The 17,895-nt window shown below is 44.5% G+C and overlaps 5 protein-coding genes across 5 annotated transcripts; 4 read left to right on the top strand and 1 right to left on the bottom strand.

Annotated features, from left to right (window-relative positions):
- Nucleotides 1–4,305: 4,305 nt before the first annotated feature.
- On the top strand, nt 4,306–5,986 carry I206_102200 (uncharacterized protein; the record flags this gene model as incomplete). Its single annotated transcript, XM_019159260.1, has 3 exons — nt 4,306–4,398; nt 4,459–4,899; nt 4,958–5,986. 3 exons carry the CDS (start codon nt 4,306–4,308, stop codon nt 5,984–5,986), a joined length of 1,563 nt encoding a protein of 520 aa, XP_019007554.1.
- Nucleotides 5,987–6,393: 407 nt separating this feature from the next.
- Nucleotides 6,394–7,120, top strand: I206_102201 (uncharacterized protein; the record flags this gene model as incomplete). The annotated part of the gene is made up of 3 exons (XM_019159261.1): nt 6,394–6,486; nt 6,566–6,952; nt 7,010–7,120. 3 exons carry the CDS (start codon nt 6,394–6,396, stop codon nt 7,118–7,120), a joined length of 591 nt encoding a protein of 196 aa, XP_019007555.1.
- Nucleotides 7,121–7,256: 136 nt separating this feature from the next.
- Nucleotides 7,257–8,563, bottom strand: I206_102202 (uncharacterized protein; the record flags this gene model as incomplete). Its single annotated transcript, XM_019159262.1, has 6 exons — nt 7,257–7,324; nt 7,381–7,471; nt 7,535–7,663; nt 7,758–7,991; nt 8,059–8,411; nt 8,503–8,563. The coding sequence occupies 6 exons, from the start codon at nt 8,561–8,563 to the stop codon at nt 7,257–7,259; spliced, it is 936 nt and encodes a 311-aa protein (XP_019007556.1).
- Nucleotides 8,564–10,310: 1,747 nt separating this feature from the next.
- Nucleotides 10,311–11,192, top strand: I206_102203 (uncharacterized protein; the record flags this gene model as incomplete). Its single annotated transcript, XM_019159263.1, has 3 exons — nt 10,311–10,363; nt 10,498–10,944; nt 11,066–11,192. 3 exons carry the CDS (start codon nt 10,311–10,313, stop codon nt 11,190–11,192), a joined length of 627 nt encoding a protein of 208 aa, XP_019007557.1.
- A 4,639-nt stretch (nt 11,193–15,831) lies between these two features.
- On the top strand, nt 15,832–17,825 carry I206_102204 (uncharacterized protein; the record flags this gene model as incomplete). Its single annotated transcript, XM_019159264.1, has 8 exons — nt 15,832–15,979; nt 16,030–16,245; nt 16,309–16,382; nt 16,433–16,600; nt 16,655–17,040; nt 17,098–17,280; nt 17,337–17,521; nt 17,590–17,825. The coding sequence occupies 8 exons, from the start codon at nt 15,832–15,834 to the stop codon at nt 17,823–17,825; spliced, it is 1,596 nt and encodes a 531-aa protein (XP_019007558.1).
- Nucleotides 17,826–17,895: the final 70 nt, after the last annotated feature.

The raw sequence follows: 17,895 nt of genomic DNA on the forward strand, positions 1-17,895 counted from the left end.
TAACCCCTAACCCCCCAACCCCTAACCCCCTAACCCCCCAACCCCCCAACCCCCCAACCCCAACCCCCAACCCCCTAACCCCTAACCCCCAACCCCCTAACCCCCTAACCCCCAACCCCCCTAACCCCTAACCCCCTAACCCCCCCCCCTAACCCCCCCTAACCCCCAACCCCTAACCCCCCTAACCCCCTAACCCCCCAACCCCTAACCCCCTAACCCCTAACCCCTAACCCCTAACCCCCCTAACCCCTAACCCCCCCCTAACCCCCCTAACCCCCTAACCCCTAACCCCTAACCCCCCTAACCCCCCCTAACCCCTAACCCCCCTAACCCCCCTAACCCCCCCTAACCCCCCTAACCCCCCCCCTAACCCCCTAACCCCCCTAACCCCTAACCCCCCCTAACCCCCTAACCCCTAACCCCCCTAACCCCCCTAACCCCCCCTAACCCCCCTAACCCCTAACCCCTAACCCCTAACCCCCCTAACCCCTAACCCCCCCCCCTAACCCCTAACCCCCTAACCCCCCTAACCCCTAACCCCTAACCCCTAACCCCTAACCCCCTAACCCCCCCTAACCCCCCTAACCCCCTAACCCCCCTAACCCCCCCTAACCCCCCCCTAACCCCCCCTAACCCCCTAACCCCCCTAACCCCTAACCCCCTAACCCCTAACCCCTAACCCCTAACCCCCTAACCCCTAACCCCCCTAACCCCTAACCCCCTAACCCCCTAACCCCTAACCCCTAACCCCCCTAACCCCTAACCCCTAACCCCTAACCCCTAACCCCTAACCCCTAACCCCTAACCCCCTAACCCCTAACCCCTAACCCCTAACCCTAACCTAACCCCCCTAACCCCTAACCCCTAACCCCCTAACCCCTAACCCCTAAGTCCTGGGTAAGATGTCTGACGGGACCTTCAGCTGGATGAGGACCGGATCGGACCCCAAAGGTTATATCGCCCTCTCCTGGTCAGTGAGCACTATGAGAACTTGTTCTCCATGCAAGAGGTCTTTCCCAACCTCTAGGACCTTCTCCATAGTTATGTAGTCATCAGTTATATGCCTTATGCATCAGTCACCTTTGTTTTCATCCCGAAGCGTGAAATGGGGCATTTTACCCCACCATACGCCCGTTTCATCACAACTTGTGCACTTTTCCGCCTCCAACCAATCAAGCTAGATATCTTTAAAGAGCTTCAAAACGCTTCCTGATGGTATATAACAATCCTCCCTCGAGCACTCTGGCCCAAGTTAGCGTCCCCGACCCAACCGACTTTGACCGCCCGCCACACGCCCAAAATTACCGCTAGAGGCAATCCGTTCGGTGATTCTAAAAGACATCTAAAGGCTCTATTTAACCATATAATTCACTTTCTCAATCGGTCATTTTTTCGTCAAATCCCCATCCCCGGGAACCCCTTGTAACCCTAGGGTTCAATCTGTGAGGCTGTGGGTTAATTGGGGATTTGGGGATCGCCCTATAACCCTCCGACTTCTCACGAGACAATAAGTCAGTTGACCTGATTGTCATCCAGCACGCCTGAGTACAAATACGATTTATGTGCTGCACATCTGGTATTTAGCACCCACCGCTCATCATCGTTTTCAGTGTATATCATCCGGTATTCATCCCCTAATCCTACTTCACATCAAGTGTTTTACATGTTGTTTTTGTGATCCCGTCTTATGTAGAGTCTACCTCTCATAATCACAGCTCCTTTCATATGACTCACGTCTATTCCTTTTCATATGACCGCATACCGGTCTCTACCTTTGAAGCGGACAGTCAATCTATGACAACGGAAACACGTGAACTGATGATACGGAGGGATGTTTGTTTGTAAGTTCCAATACCAGGCTTATTCTTACAGAGTTCATGATGGCAACAGGCTTCGTATTATGTATTAACGCTTCTCAACGTAAATGCTAATATCTACTATTCTTTTGCGTGACAAAGAATGTGTCTGATCGAATCCGAACCTACTCGTGGGCGTGCTCGGAGTCAATCGAGATCTTCTCGGTCAAGCACGCACAATCGACCAAGACACACAACCCGCACCCATACATACAAATCATTTAGTCGGAGGCGCTCACGATTACCAACGGACTACACTACAAAACATACAAGAACCAAAGCAGCTTCTGCTAACACGCAACCCTGGACCTATACCAACCCTCGTACCTCGCACTCGCCCAGTACCCAATTTTACACCCCTTATATCGACCATAAAAAACCGAACGATTGTGAAACAGACTCTCAGTTCAGCTATCACACCGATGATCCCGATGAAAATCATGTTATCGAGGTAGGCAAAAGGACTAGTCAATCCCCACATTTCAAACTCACATTGGACATACCTGCTTCAACGATGATCAGTCGCGAGTCAACAATCCAAGCGAATGGTACATATTTTAGCAAACGACTGTTGCCACATGGTAGAGCTCGATTTTATCTCGATTCGCATCACAGGGAAAAGAATCTATCGGAAGATATTTGGGTCTCCAATCTGAATCTGCCAATGGTGATCGACAAGATATATCGGACCGACCGTTTAACGCCGGTAGAGAGGAATGCTGTGGTGAGGATAGCCGAGAAGTTAGCACAGAAAGAATACCAAGACATATGGTCAAGCAATCATTAACCCGTGAGTGAGCGAACTCATCGGTCCGATAACATAGCTAAGAACCACTGTACCAGCGATACAACGGCTGAAGAGTACCGCGTAGTGATCGGGCTGGCCGCTTGGCCGTTTCATTCCCCTCGCTGCCTGTCAAGCTGTCTGCTTATACGGAGACGGAAAGGTTCCACATGAAGCCAGATAAAGGAGGACCTAAATTAGGATATGCAGCCTTGAGAAAATGTATATGTCATTCTTATCTTGCATCCCCTGCCCGACCAGTTTTGTGAGAGCGATTCTGTCTGTGCTGCTCAAGGATCACCATCAATGGGTTGCATCTTCGTTGAAATATGACGCAAAAAAATCCGTCTGACGTCCTACGCTGTTGAAAACCCCAAGTCCAGGCCAGAAGCACGATGTGAGGAACTCCATGAGGTAATGTGAAAAGATATGACGGCTTTGCCGTTTTGACGTTTCACTTGAGTAGATGATAAAGGATAGTTCTTGAAAGGATATCGATGACGTTCGCCGGCTTGCTGTGATGAGCATCTCCATTCCGACCGCTCCAGGCAGTCATAAGATCCCCACAACTTTACCAGTCGTCTTACAGATTCCTCATCACTCCTTACCAGACGAAATTGCCTAGCTCGCTTACCATTAGCTAGCCTACTCAGTCATTACAAAAGCGTGTTACCACACACCTTGAAGTTCTACAGGGCGATGTTTGCACATCAATTACCTCGAAGCAGCTATAGGTGTCACACGTGTGATGCCTCCTCCTCTCATCGGCACCAATCTCCGTCAATCACCCGAATGACCCCAGAGCAGGCCTTGCATCAGATCTCCCAGTCAAACCAAAGTTTCTACCGCCGATCACCCACGACCCGGGACTATCAGCCCTTCGAATTACCTTTTAAGCCCAGTCTCCAACGTTACGGAGTCGAACTCTCCCCCGGGACAATCACATGGGATATTCCTCGTACCGAGCTTCAGAGTGTAGAAACGTTTGTGAATTACCTCGAACTCCCTCTGAATGTACCAGAGCTTTATCCAGATGCTCCAAAGCACGTATTATCGAGGCTGATACACGAGGCTGATAGGGCAGCTCGAAATTCCTTCTATGAGCTATTTGCTGTGGACAGTGACATCGATTGCTCAACAACATCAAGACCATATGATTACGCCGGATATCCTACCCGTGCATACAACTGCAGAATCGCTACACCAAGTAACTCCTCCCTTTCACGAGGAAGAGGACGATATCCTAGACATGATTAGTATTCAGATATCTCCTAGCGTCTAAGAAATGAGACCGTGCTCTTAACGCCAATATGTTATGTACTGTAATCTTTAGCTACCTTTGTAGATAAGACCCTTTGTTCAGATAATCATATCGACTCCCTGTATATGTGTATAAAGGAAGTATGTTTTCAATGTAAAAATCAAAGGAGACCTACTATACTATAAGCCACCCATGACGCTGCAGTCTTGCCTGTACAATGTATGAAGATTACTTTACAATTGCAACAAACAGGTTCACCACATCGATGAACTGGTCTTACTCGAATTGCAAAAATCATATAAGAAAAACTTGACCCGATTCGACACTCACCATATATAGCATAGCAAAGCTGATCAAAAACATCATTTGCACCATACAGTATCTCCTAATCTCATACAGATATAATGGTGCAGTCAGCCGAAAAGCAGACTTACTCACCGGTAGTAACAAGATGTTTGCAATATCCGGTCACACTTTCAGATTGGATGGATGACGAAGTATGTTCTGATTTCTTCGTTATAATCCTTGTACATATTACTCATCCATAATCTGTACAGAGAATGTCTCATTGTTCAATCTTAATGTACATGAGTGAACGATTGGACCGACCTCCATCGGTGTTAGCTAAAGCAGCAATAATATTTTACATTTCTGTGATTATACTCAACCCTTCCAACCAATCCCTCATCTTCGTCAACATACTGGGTCTACTTCCAGCTGCCTACAATACTCTTAATCACCTTTGGGAAAGCGATACACGGCCAAACAAGCCTGGTCTGAAGAAAAAGGAGAATGAGATGAGAATCGAGAGAACCAGAAGGTGGCTGGATTATTGGATTATATTTGGTACCTCCTGTATGATTGAGAGTAGTCTGGGAGAAGAGTCACTTTTGAGTTTGATCCCATTCTGGTACGTTACGAAGAGTATATGGATAATCTGGTTCTTGATTACTCTATTAAACAACGACAGAGGTAAAGCAATAAGGCCTGAACCACTTGTAAGTGTTTCACCCAGTCGACCGAGCCACAAGCTGATTTCCTTTTTCGCTCGAGTAGAAACTCAGACCAAGATCTATCTTAGCTTCGCGAGATCCTTCTACTCCCGATACAAAATCACCTGAGGTTACCCCGTCTCCATCTACAGCAGAGTATCAAAATGAGTTGGATTATACTAGTGGTAGCAAAGATAGTTTAGAATCTTTTTCCTCTAAATCCTCATCTTTAGTATCTTCCGAACCAATTTCTCCCGATAGATTAGATTCTATTCGACAAGAACTAAGAGACAAAGCATCACCCGCGCTATCCGTTACTCCTGTCAACTATAGAGAAGGAAGAATCGTTACACCTTTCACGGGTATCTCTTCAGCCCACGATGCCACTGACGAGTCCACCAACTCATCACCTTCATCCGACGGCTCACATCATCACGACACAGAACAGGATGATATTGGCGGCGAAGACGAAGATGGACAGGGAGATAGGTCAGATCAGTCCAGTAGCTCGGATGAACCAGACGAGTCAGATGTCGTCATTCTTCCACCCGATACACCTCTAGATGAATTGGCATTACGAGGCAAGAAGACAATTGAGCTTTCTAGCCCAACTAATTCAGATAGTTCCGAAAGCACACTCGACGAAGATCGTTCAGAGGGTGCTATTAACCAGATGTCGGTAAATGAAGAAAAGGTGGCCGCTTCGGAACATGTAGAATCAGAAGAAGGTGCTACGGCTTTTAGACCCTCTCCTGCGCTTCGAATGTCGGATATGGATGAGAACTACCGTGCCCCGTTGTCTCCACCCAAGAATCCAGAATTAGATGTCACTTTGGATAGGGATGATATAGCGGGAGCAGATAATCAACTTGGCAACGACATAGTAATTAGTACCAAGGAGGCTGTCAAACCTATTGAGATAGGTAAAGTCGATGTGGAGCCAGAGGTAGTCAAGCTCAGTATCGAAGACCTGCTAGCTATGGATCAAGAAGGTGGGCAACAAATTGCGCAAAACGAGCACCGTCAGATAGGGGAAAATGGGAAACTTACTGCTCCCTTAAAGATCTCTAAACCATCTAACAAAGCTGAGTAGAAGTACAGGATCTGAAGTCACTCGGAATTAGATTTCACCGACGCCTTGATGATCAGTGGGATTCTGTATAAAACTAAATATTGTATTCCACTTGATATGAGTACGCACGTCTTTCTGAGTCCGGGATTCACATTCTTCATTTCTTCTATAACCTCTACGGATAAAAATACCCATATATTTTCAGATGCAAACGGTGAGGGCAAAGATCCTTTGTTGGCGAACCTTTGAGCATAGTGAAACCCTTGCGACCCTTTGATGGATCTTGATGGATATCATACTTTATACCACTTGATCCTACGCTGGATATGCATATTTTATGGTCAATAGTAAACCGAGAATTGTATTCACCCAATTTGGTATTGAAAAAGCGATTTTATTTTACAGTCGAGCAGTTTCATTGGAACGGGATGTCATCTAGACCTGAAGAAAAGTCGAACGCGTCAAACAGATCGAGGTCCAAGTCGGGGAGTAGAAGCGAAGATGACCAGGTCGAATCTTTCGTGAGTACGAAAAGACATCATACACCCATTAGGCGGAAAGAAACTTTGTCGCATGCAAGGCTCATTTCATGGTTGTCAGCTTAAATCGCATGCAGCTTTTATCAGACCTTTGATCATCTCCCTAGCGTCAACAACGACTTCCTCACCCACCATCATCTCAATAATAATATTTACTATCTTTCTCATTGCTCATCTCTATTTACCCTTATTCATACTACCTCATCTATCTGCTCCTATAACTTTACTTATCCCAATTCAGAACACCATCTTGTCAATAACAAGTGAAAAGAATCGTAAAAAGTCAGATTCTGCTCAATGGTTATTATATTGGATCGTATATTGCTTACTTGGCTGGGCAAGAGGTTGTATACAGATTTGGTATCCCAATCTTAGCTGCTCATTTGAGCTAGGTAGAAGTGCGACTTTGGTTGTGGTCGGTGGACCATGGTTTGGACGAGCAGGCCTAGTAAGTGCTGGGTAGATATTTGATATCTGAACCTATTGTTGATATGACATTGAGCAGAAACCAGATCAAGCTGAAGATCGAAGTAATCGGGAACGTCAGAGTGTTAGAGGTAAGGTCAAAGAAAGCGATCAGAGGAAGAAGAAAAGCGAAAAAGACAGTAAAAAATGATTTAGCAGTATTTGTCACGAGCTTTGACTTAATGCATAACCATATTGATACTTATGTTAGACATGAGTCAATCACCAAGAAAGCTTATGATTTTTGCTCTACACAGCATCACGCAGCAGATCGAGCAAAAGATATCTTATTTAGCCAATTTTCGATTCGTAGCTTTCTCAGGAAAGTTTTCGTCGGCCCAAGTGGAATCGACATCTAAGATTCATTGTTAGCCTCCAGGTTGCTCACAAATAATACTACAAGTTACTGACCTTTGATAGCTGACAAGAAATCAGCTTGGATTTTCCTTAGCGCCTTCGCCTTGGCTGGTTCAGCGAAAATCCTTTTCAAACAGTCACGCATCTACTTGCTGGTATGATTAGCAACATCTTGTTATTTTACAGGATTATGTTAAAAAATGCTCACCATGTCAGCACGAAGCTTGACCTTGTTCCTATATTTTGACTGAGCCTTGACATTCTGCTCTTGCTTGCCAGCATGATAAGGCTTGCCCCGTGTTCTGTTTAGTTTCAATTTTTTGGGCGCTATCCAAGCCTGTAGTTGATGGTCGATCCCGACTCTCGTGTAATCGTTCCAGGTGCCTTCCTCTTTTCTTGTTGAGCTTTCCAGCCAAGGCGGGTAGGTTTACCGAAGGTATAGGAGATGGTCGGTAATCGTCGTCGTCATTATCGCTATCGTTACCTGACAGTATTGGGGAGGATGGTAAAGGATCTAGTAGCACTGGGTCGATGGGTATAGTCGATTTAGAGGCTTTCTTTCCTGAAGCCTTATTGTCGTTGTTGAGGGGTCTCAACACCTTCGTTACTCGACCGACTTTGCCCTTGGCAAGCAGTTGCTGTCTCCCAGAGGATGCCTTTTTATCCTAGAGGAAGAAGTGATACAACACTGTTAGCATAAGCAAAGTCCATATTCAGAGAGAAAATACAGACCTTAACGGCTAGGGTCTTTTTCATTGAAGGATTCTCTGGAAACACCGTTTGAATATTTCCTTCCGCATATTCTGGTTCCGTATCTAAGTCTAAGATAGATTCATCATCGGATTCGAAAAGGTTGGTATCAGGATTATTTCTTTTCAGTTCTGATCGTTGCGAATGCATCTGTTGGTTAGTCGGAACATCGTGAAGGGCTTCAGGACTGACAGACAACGGTCGATTGCTCTGAATAGGAGTAAAAGGAAGTTGTAGCAGGTTCAGATTTATGGGGGGTATGGTTCGAGGTTGAAAATCGTGAACGGGCGAGACATTGTATCGAGGATTGAAGGAGTTTGTTGGTGTAGAACCGACTACCAGGTACTGTATGGTCAATCGCTGATATCACGAAACTTGATATCGAAATTTGATATCGAAATTTTAGATTATTATATCTACGCTTACCACTAGAGCTACCTTCGAATATGAGTGCAGTGTCTACTGATTCCTCACGTTGCTGAGGCATCCAGGTCCTTATTGCAGATGTGTGACTCGAGATAGGTCGCTGCAAGAGGCCCCATGTTGATTCGTAATCGTTACTGTTACTGCACTCCATTTTCTACATGACGCAAAGAATAAGTAAATAGCTCCATATGCGATAGATGTATGTACGATTGGGTATCAATTCAGAATTGAGGTACTCATAATTGTGCAATGATCAAGGGTTTTTTGCGGTCAGAAGGAGAGATCCAAAATTGTTTGATGGAAGTTGTATTACAGAAGTAGGTATTGTATTACAGAAGTAGGTATTGTATTACAGAAGTAGGTAAACGGTATTGTGGGGAAGTAGACTTGATATGTATCACCGATTTCTGATCAAACTGAGAAGAAGGAAAAGAAAAGAAGATAAAGAAAGAATTTGCTTTTTCCCACCATTATGAGTATTCAGTTTTCCTTGAAATTGGTTGATTCAACTTTTTGATGGTAAATCGATGTTGATGGACATCTACTTAGTGAGTGGGAATGGTTATGCTTATTTTTATTCCTTTTCCGGATTCCTTGATCCTCCCATCAAGTCAGTCAATCAAGAATTGATTTTTAGATCTATTTAGTCGTCATTGAATATTGGGTTAAACCTCTAAGTTTGTGCATAAAATGGTTAGCTTGTAAAATAGAAGATTGATCAACAGGAACAAGCGGTCTCACAAAGGAGGGTCAATGCGACTTAACTTTTTTCCATCAATATAATAAATTACAGATCGTCCCGGAAGAAGAGAGGATCTCATTCTGTTATTTGCTGTGGCTTCGGCTTCGTATGTTCAATACTTCGGATCAGATACCAATGAAGTGGGGATATATGAACATTAGTCAAAAGGAGGGTTAGCGTGCTAGGCATCAATGATTGTGCGAGATCAGTTGAAACCAACATTAGAAGCCGTCTCGGTTTTCACCTCACCTACTTGAACAAATACTCACTTCTAAGTCGTGAGATTGATTTTCAGCTGTGTAGCAGGAATAAGTTCCATAAGATGTTATCGAAGGAACATAAAAGATAAGAAGATATATTCAAAGAGACATTTCTTTTTTACCCACATCAATATCCTTTGAGTATTCATGATATTCCGATCTAGCGATGGTCGTACAGCTTGACATTGAGTGATAAAACTGAGTGATCAAGATGGATAATAAGGTGCAACAAGCGAGGAAAGAGGAGAGAAACTGGAAAAGTTCTCATCATGGGTATACGAGTGATGAAGAGGTGATACTAAACCCTCCTTTAATAAAGGAATACCAAATATAACACTCGAAAAGGGAAAAAAATTGTTGTTCGAATCATCTTAGATGTTAAAATGATTTACGACTAAAAATATCGTTATCTAAGGGGTAAACCATCCTTGTTTCATATCGAGTACTCTTTACTTAATTATCCCAATTGAGGCATTTTAACTAGTTTTGAATCACGTGTTTCAACCAGATAACAAAGTGGAGGTAGGTTGAATGACGCGTAAAGAGAACCGTTGGTGAGACGTTATCTATCTGTGCGGGAGTCTGAGACACTTGTTTGAAATACACTGAAAGCGAAGAATAGATATTGGTATATATTCCATTATACAATATCATCAATAGATCTCAATCTCTACTTTTCAGCGCTTGCTTGGAACGAGCAGCAACGTCCCACGGTGAGATTGGTGTAACAATCAAGGTGTGACCATCTGGGTGACACGTTCAAGTCCTTTGTCTTTGAAGTGGTCACTTGCAGCTTCGTCGGAAAGATGAACACGTCAAATTTTGCTAGTGGATCTACACCCACCTCAAACACTGTCAGGTAAGCTGATGTCCTCTCCTTCTCTCCGTTTATGACCGATTTTCTCACATCGTTCATCTAATTTCCACCCCTGCCTTTGAGTTGCTTCAGTTTATCCCTTGTTCTTTTCACTGACTCATCTGAATTTCTATTAGCCTTCCTTCTGATTCTACGACATATAACACGGCATCTTTAACCACATCGACACATGCCACTTCCCGTTCATACCCAAATACTCATCCCAACTTCCCATCACATTTGGGGTTACCTCATTTCTCTCAACGAAATAGCAGTGTATCTTCTTTAATGGACGCAGTCATGGGTCCCAACAATACACAATCACCTCAACAACCATCTCCTTCACATTATATACCTACTCCCACGGCCCTGAAACCTTCGAATAATCCTTTGACAGGTAGAAATCCTATTAGTGGATTAGGACATGGTTCTATGTCTGGTCCCGGATCAAATAGAGTCGGTGGTGAAGGACTAGGAGATTGGGATATCTTAGGTGATGTGACTGGAAGAATCAATGAAGGGCTGAGTGGAAAACCTCAAGATGAGGAAGCTGTCAAAGCTTTACAAGAAAAGGTTGACAAACGGTAAGTCGGTGAAACCTGCTTTGCAGCTTATCTATGATTCATACAAGCTGAAGTTTTACTGAATTACTCCACCTATTTGTTCTTCACCACCTGTGATGTCTATTACCTGAACTATCTGCAGCAAATCTCAACTCCCTCATCTCGAGAACGAGCTAGCGGCTCTCGAAGCTCAACTCGCTCAAATCCAGGCTACCGAAGAACGATTGAAGAGGGCTGCCGGTAGTGTACTTACTACCGGTCAGAAGTAGTTCACGGTCAGTAAGTCAGCCACATGTATTTGAGATCATTTTTCGAGCTACCGTACTAATACTCTGGTAGAGGTCCAATTGTGATAGAGCACATTGAGGTGGATCTTTCAATATCAGTTGTCTAAGGCCTATCGACCTGAATGCTCGATGTGAAAAGGATCCCCGTAGACACACAGACCGGTAAATCGCCAAATTCTCGAATAATTCTTCAGATTCCGTATGTACGCATATATCCATTCAAATTAAACCTCATATAAATATGGTTTCCAACGTAATAATGTTACCCCTCCAAAGTTTATGCATAGGAAAGATTCGATTGTTGCGTTGTAGATCGTTTGTTCAGCTTCGGCAGGGTGGAAAAGTTGTCTCTACCTTGAAGTGTGGAGGTATTGTATTTTATTGTTCTTAGTTGCGTGGTTATAGCTTCTCCTTCTCCCTTTTACCTTTTATTCTTCCTCCCATCCTTACAATTGAAATGGCAAGAACAAACAATGCGCCAAATAAATCCTGACACTCTCATACAATAGCAGTAGAATCTCATATGTCTTCACATTCTGCTTGGAATAACCGCTATCAAAAGGTACAGATTCAGTTCTATGACTCTTCCACACGAAGTAGTATCAATATCTTCTTGGAGACCTCTCGATCCATCTTTCACCAAGAGGAGTAGATGAATTAATTTGATGATATGACTGAAAGCGATAAGACAATGCAGAATGCGATAGAATTCAATGACAAATTTACAATTCATCTTACCTCGTCTTCGACATCACCAATACCTGCGACCGTATTTCTTCCTCTTTCCGCTCCACCATCGAAAACCCCACCCTCACCCACAGAAAAACATGTTTCAACATATGATAGAAACGAAAAGGAATTGAATGGCTTTCTAGTCAATCGTTCCCGCTGTATATTTTGGAAACTGTATTTCGAAGCAGGACAAATTTCACCAATTATCATAACATAGTACCTGGAGTCTTTACAGGCTGGTGTCGTCAAAATAGTGATAATATCGATAAATCAATGTTAATCAGGATGACCATATCGCCCCATCCCCATCAAAACCTACACTTCCCAATCTCCTTGTAGTCTTGATGAAAATTCTGAATGGACGCTACCGGGTCAATTCTGATTTCACAATGTCTTGCTCCAGCTACCGAATTGGCGAATACTACCGTATTCAGAAGTTTATCGGACTACTTTGAGCTCTTGTGCTGATCAAATGAACCTAGTCTCAATATCGATCAAATGTATTAGGAGGATGCTTTATTTCGAGGGAAAGATTAGAATACGAGCGGGAGCGGGAGGAAAGTGGGATTTCAGAATAGAACTACTGTCGCGAGCACAGCTCGATCGATGGATGCTGCATCAAGTACTAGAGAAGGAAAAGCAAACGCTACCAGGACATCAGGACACGGAGAAAGAAAGTAACATTGATCAACAAACAACCCTTCTCGACTCCAACATCACTATAACTACACTCTCTGAAGCATCTTCTTCCATCCCTGGGTCTAGATCAATCATACCCCACTGCCACTACACCTTCATCTATATCACGGAAACCAAGGAACCAACTCACCTTGTCGAGCTTTGAGTATCATCAGGTTGTTAGCCATTATTCAGGATATCGATATTGTTTGATGGACAATGATCATTAGTCTGTGTAAGTCACTTTCTTTGCCTCGTATCAAGCACTCTCTCTCAATTGTCGACCTTATCGGTCGAGACCCTATTTCTCCTGATTCGCTATCTTTCAATCTCGTTTGCTGAAGTGAACCAGCCCTCAACTGATGGATTTAGATTGTTGACGGGTCCTGCCGTGTTGTCGTGGTCATCTGCTCAGAAGATCTACCTCCGCACACCTATCCTGACTTTCTCTACAAGATTGTGACCGACTACTGTGTTTCAACCTGGACGAACTACAAGTCTTTCCAGTCCCTTCGCCAACGCCTGTCTGGTCAAAGTAAGAGACAAGAAAGCTGATCTAGAACTAGGTCCTCTACATTACTCCGGCCACTCCTTAACGTTAATACGTATCATCTTCATCATCACCTCATCATGCGATCAAGCAGGATATTCAGTTTCACCATACGGGTATCAAATTTCAAAAATCAGGATCTACTTTCACTCTATCATTAAAGCAAATTGATGGCGAAGGCGGGCGGGCGGAAGCGGATTAAGACAATGGATAACGTTGAGAAGGAAAGGGAAGAAAGCTCTATCCGAATGAGGTGACAGCTTGAATGACAGATGATAAGTGAGTTCAAATTTTGGAACTCGCTGTCCTTGATTGGGAAAACCTTTTCGTAGAACTGCGCACTCCACTTGATCGATTTTTCCATCATTCCATACTGCCAACCATAACGCAAACTTTTTATCTGCCGTCTTCGCATACTCCCTAGTCTTGGTGACCTCGAACTAAGAAGAAATATCGTTATGCCCCTCTTCATCGTCTTCCATTTTGTTCCAGATGTGACACCTCATCCTCAATCTCTCTATACCTCTTCCTCACCGCTACTACGAGCTGGCTGGTATTTCTTCACGACTTTCGGCTAGCTTCACTCTTAGTCTTTGGCGATCGTTCACTCTTTCTCGGGCTGATTTTGACCGGACACAGCTGATACTCAATTTTCCATCTATATCTATTAGCTACACCAGCTCTACGACCATATCCACCACCTGCTTCACAATGAATTCCTTTATATCGACTGATTACAACCACTCAACGCGACGTCAGGGGTTTTTCTTCCAGATCGGTATTCAGACATGGACCTGAAGTGTTGAGCATTCAAATAATGAATGATATTTCAAACCGTATTGATGAAACTGATGAAAATAATGCAGGTGGATGCATCACGGCAGATCCTCAAGCTCGCGAGTATGACCTTGCTCTGTTTTAAATACTCTCGGCAATTAGCTGAACCTAAGTCATCATTAATCTATGTCTTTCAAAAAGGTCAAACTCAAGCTGGAGTCTCTTTTCAACATCCCATACGCCATGATCAATTTAAATCAAGACACGATATGTCCAAAAGACCAGTAGTGGCCCAGTTGTAGCGTCAGAACGAGCGTTAACGCCCGTTGCCGTAAATCTATACTCCCAAATACACGTCATATATGTATAAAGTACCGAGAACCACTTCTTGTTCCGCACTTGACTGTTTTCATAGAAGAAAAACTACATATTGGGAACAACTGTCAAATGCTAGTAAAGAAAGTACAGGCAGTGATCACAAGGATCAGAAGGAGGATAGGAATTCAAGATCAAGAAAAGGATTCTACCTCTCAGAAGAATTCCGATATCTTGTGAGAAAATTGTATATCTATTCAATCATTTGTGGAAATATTTGTTCATGCAATTATCTATTTATGCATTGATTTTTGGATCACACCTTGTTGCTCCCGATGGAAATTGTCTTATCCCATTCCGTTCACTTCTACTGCAATACTCCTTTTTCCTATATGTAATATCGCGCTTCAATCAGCTCGCCAAATTCAATCTGCTGGAATTAGATGTCCATTTGGCTAATCCGTATGTCTCGTTACATTGCTTTCCTTATCCCCTTAAGTCCATGATTCTCCTTACCCGCTTAGTCCTTTGTTCACCAGTCTCATCATATCATGTCTTATCATGTCATGGATATTGTCTCGCCTGTATATCGGCTTCTGTCCTGCCTTTATCGTATGCAAATGAATGTCATCTTCACCTCACCTTGGACCAATCATGTGGTCAATTGTTTCTTTTAATTGGTTCTGGGGACGAACATCCGGATGCACTGTCAGAAAGCTCGCTACATTGCTTATACGTGTCAAGTAACTTGACCTCTCGGGACCTACTTCGTTGCTGCATATGAACGTACCTCGGAGCTGAAGATACTCGCTAATCCAGTAAAGGTCGGGAATGATAGTGTATATATATTCCGAAATTTTCATTCCATAACTCCTTGACAGCAAGAAGTTCTCATGCGCATGACTAATTAGCATTGTCTTCAATATCAAATAGCCTTGGGAGATAGCGTGAAGTCTGAGTGCATGAGTAGGGTGGGAGGACAGTGTCTGTGTCTGCCGCCTATGGGGCGATGGTATCAAGAAGCGTTCAGATCTGACTCAGCGAAGAGAAGAGAGAACGGAATGGTTTTACGCCATCCTGTGCTTTTCCCGCCGTCAAATCGTCAATAGTTGGATGTGCGGCGAGCTGGACAATGACGTGGAGTTCTCGATCAGTATCACGCGATCGCTATAAATTATAAGATGGGTCATGGGAAATAACCCGTTGAAGCAGAAGTAATGGTGCTCTAAACAACTCTCGAATGATCAGCACATCTCCTATGTCGCTCCTCCCCTTAACGAATCCTCTTAATTACCTGTGTCTCTCAGCCGCCAATCAATAGTGAGCCATTCACTAACGACACTACCCAGCGTGTATGCCATTCAGCAGGATTCATGGAACAATGAAACGCTTATCTCCGGAATCCGGAATCTCGGTTCGGAACGCTTCCGACTATCTATCTTGAATCTCATGACAAATCCACATCGAATTAGACTTTATCCGTGCTTGATTTGTGTTGTTATCATTGAATATAAATTAGTCTTTAACACGCTCCTAGGGTAATCAATAAAACATACGCACTGTCGAACGATGCCAACGACAGGTCCTGTAACGCCCGCAGAAGTCGCAGAAGCCGCGCAACGACTAGGGTTTACTATACCATATGGTCACGAGGAGGAATATCTAGCACTACTGGCGAAGACTGATGCGCAATGTCAGCTGATACTCGATACACCAGGTATGTACAAGGCAGCTTCTATCGATCTCCGGGCTTATCTTTCCAGCTAGATTACAAACCCTCACCCCGATTAGACGAATACCCTCGTAAGGATATTCACCTCCCCGAAGCAGATGCAAACGAATCAAGGGGATGGGCATGGAGATGCGACATCGGCGGGGACAAAAACGGCTTACTGGGAGGTAAGACCGTAGTGTTCAAGGACACTGTTTGTGTTGCTGGAGTACCACTGCTGTTCGGAACGGACGCTTTTGACGGTTACGTGCGTGAGTGTCTTGAGGGTCTTTGATGCACGAAGGATGGCTGTAGCTCAAGTCTCGAATTCTCAGCGGATGTGGATGCTACGGTCGTGTCTAGGGTACTGCAAAACGGAGGACGTATAATAGGTAAAGCAGCTTGCGAGGTAAGTCAAAACGCCAACACGGACGAAACATGGCTAATACATAGATATAGAATTTCTCCCACGGCGCAACGTCATCTTCTTCCCCTTTTGGACCGGTTGAGAATCCCTATGCGAAAGGATTCACCACAGGAGGGTCGAGTTCCGGTTGTGGTACTCTAGTAGGATCGGGACAGGCAGACATGGCGATTGGGGGTGATCAAGGAGGATCAATCAGGATAGTGAGTCTAGAAATGCCTTGCGTCCATCCTTGCTGATGACATCCATCGACACAGCCAGCAACCTTCTGTGGTATCGTCGGACTGAAGCCTACATTTGGTCTTGTGCCATATACCGGTGTTCTCACTTCTGATGCGGGCATCGATCACGTCGGTCCTATGTGTCCGACAGTACTCGATTGTGCAACACTACTCGAAGCCGTAGCCGGCTACGATGGATTAGATGATCGTCAACTAGGTGCCCCTGAGTACGACAAAATACCGAGATATAGATCCCTGCTTCTTGAAGCTCGTAGTCAGCCTTTGCAAGGTAAACGGATTGGTATTTTGAAAGAAGCAATCGAGGGGAAATTGGTTGCGAGTAGCGTGAGATCCCTTGTTGAGCTCGCTGCCGATCGGTTCAAGAATTTGGGTATTCAAGTGGACGAGGTGTCGATTCCCATGTAAGTGCGCCCTCTAAATGCGATACACGAGACTGATTGATAGCCTATATGTCCCAGGTTCACTCTCACTCCCGCTCTCTCCCATATCATCAACAAACTGGCGTCTGGCGGTACCCGTCAGGGTCGGCAAGTAGGAAGACGTGGACTATATTTGAACGACTATTGGGACCATTTGCTTCCTTGGGATCAAGACAAATACGACAAAGCGAAGTACTTCGTGACGGGCACAGCGATGTCATGGTACGTGGATCTCATTTAAAGGGGTTTGACTTGGTACTAATATTCACGCTGTCCAGTGAATATGCCTGGTTGAAATACCCAACCGCGTACGGTCGGGCCATGAACCTGAGTCGCAAGCTCAAGGATGACTTCGACGAGCTCTTCAAGCAATACGATGCCATTATTATGCCAACTTGTCCACAGCCTCCGAGGAGACATATACCAGCTCACGCAGGTCCTCTAGGCTGGGCCGATCATGCACGTAGGTCATATTTGTCAGACACGGATGAATCCAATAGATTCACGCTGAAAGGTCTGTTCCACCTCTAGCCGGTACTGCGAGTATCACTGCCGCGTTCAACCTTACTGGTCATCCAGCATTGACCATCCCAGTGGGTTTCGCACCTCCTATGGGGGACGATATCCAGACCCCCGATGACCTGGCTATCAGACTCCCAGTTGGGATGATGATAGTGGGTAAGATGTTTGATGAGAGTAAGATCATGGTACTAGCAGATGCTCTTGAAAGATCCGCGGGATGGAAGGATATCGTTGCTTCGGAATGAGCTACCTTCGTTTAGAGCGGTATTGATAAAAACATATGTCTATAGTATGCATACGTTACCAAAACATAAG

The sequence above is a fragment of the Kwoniella pini genome, chromosome 3, assembly GCF_000512605.2.
Source record: "Kwoniella pini CBS 10737 chromosome 3, complete sequence".
NCBI classification, from domain to species: domain Eukaryota; kingdom Fungi; phylum Basidiomycota; class Tremellomycetes; order Tremellales; family Cryptococcaceae; genus Kwoniella; species Kwoniella pini.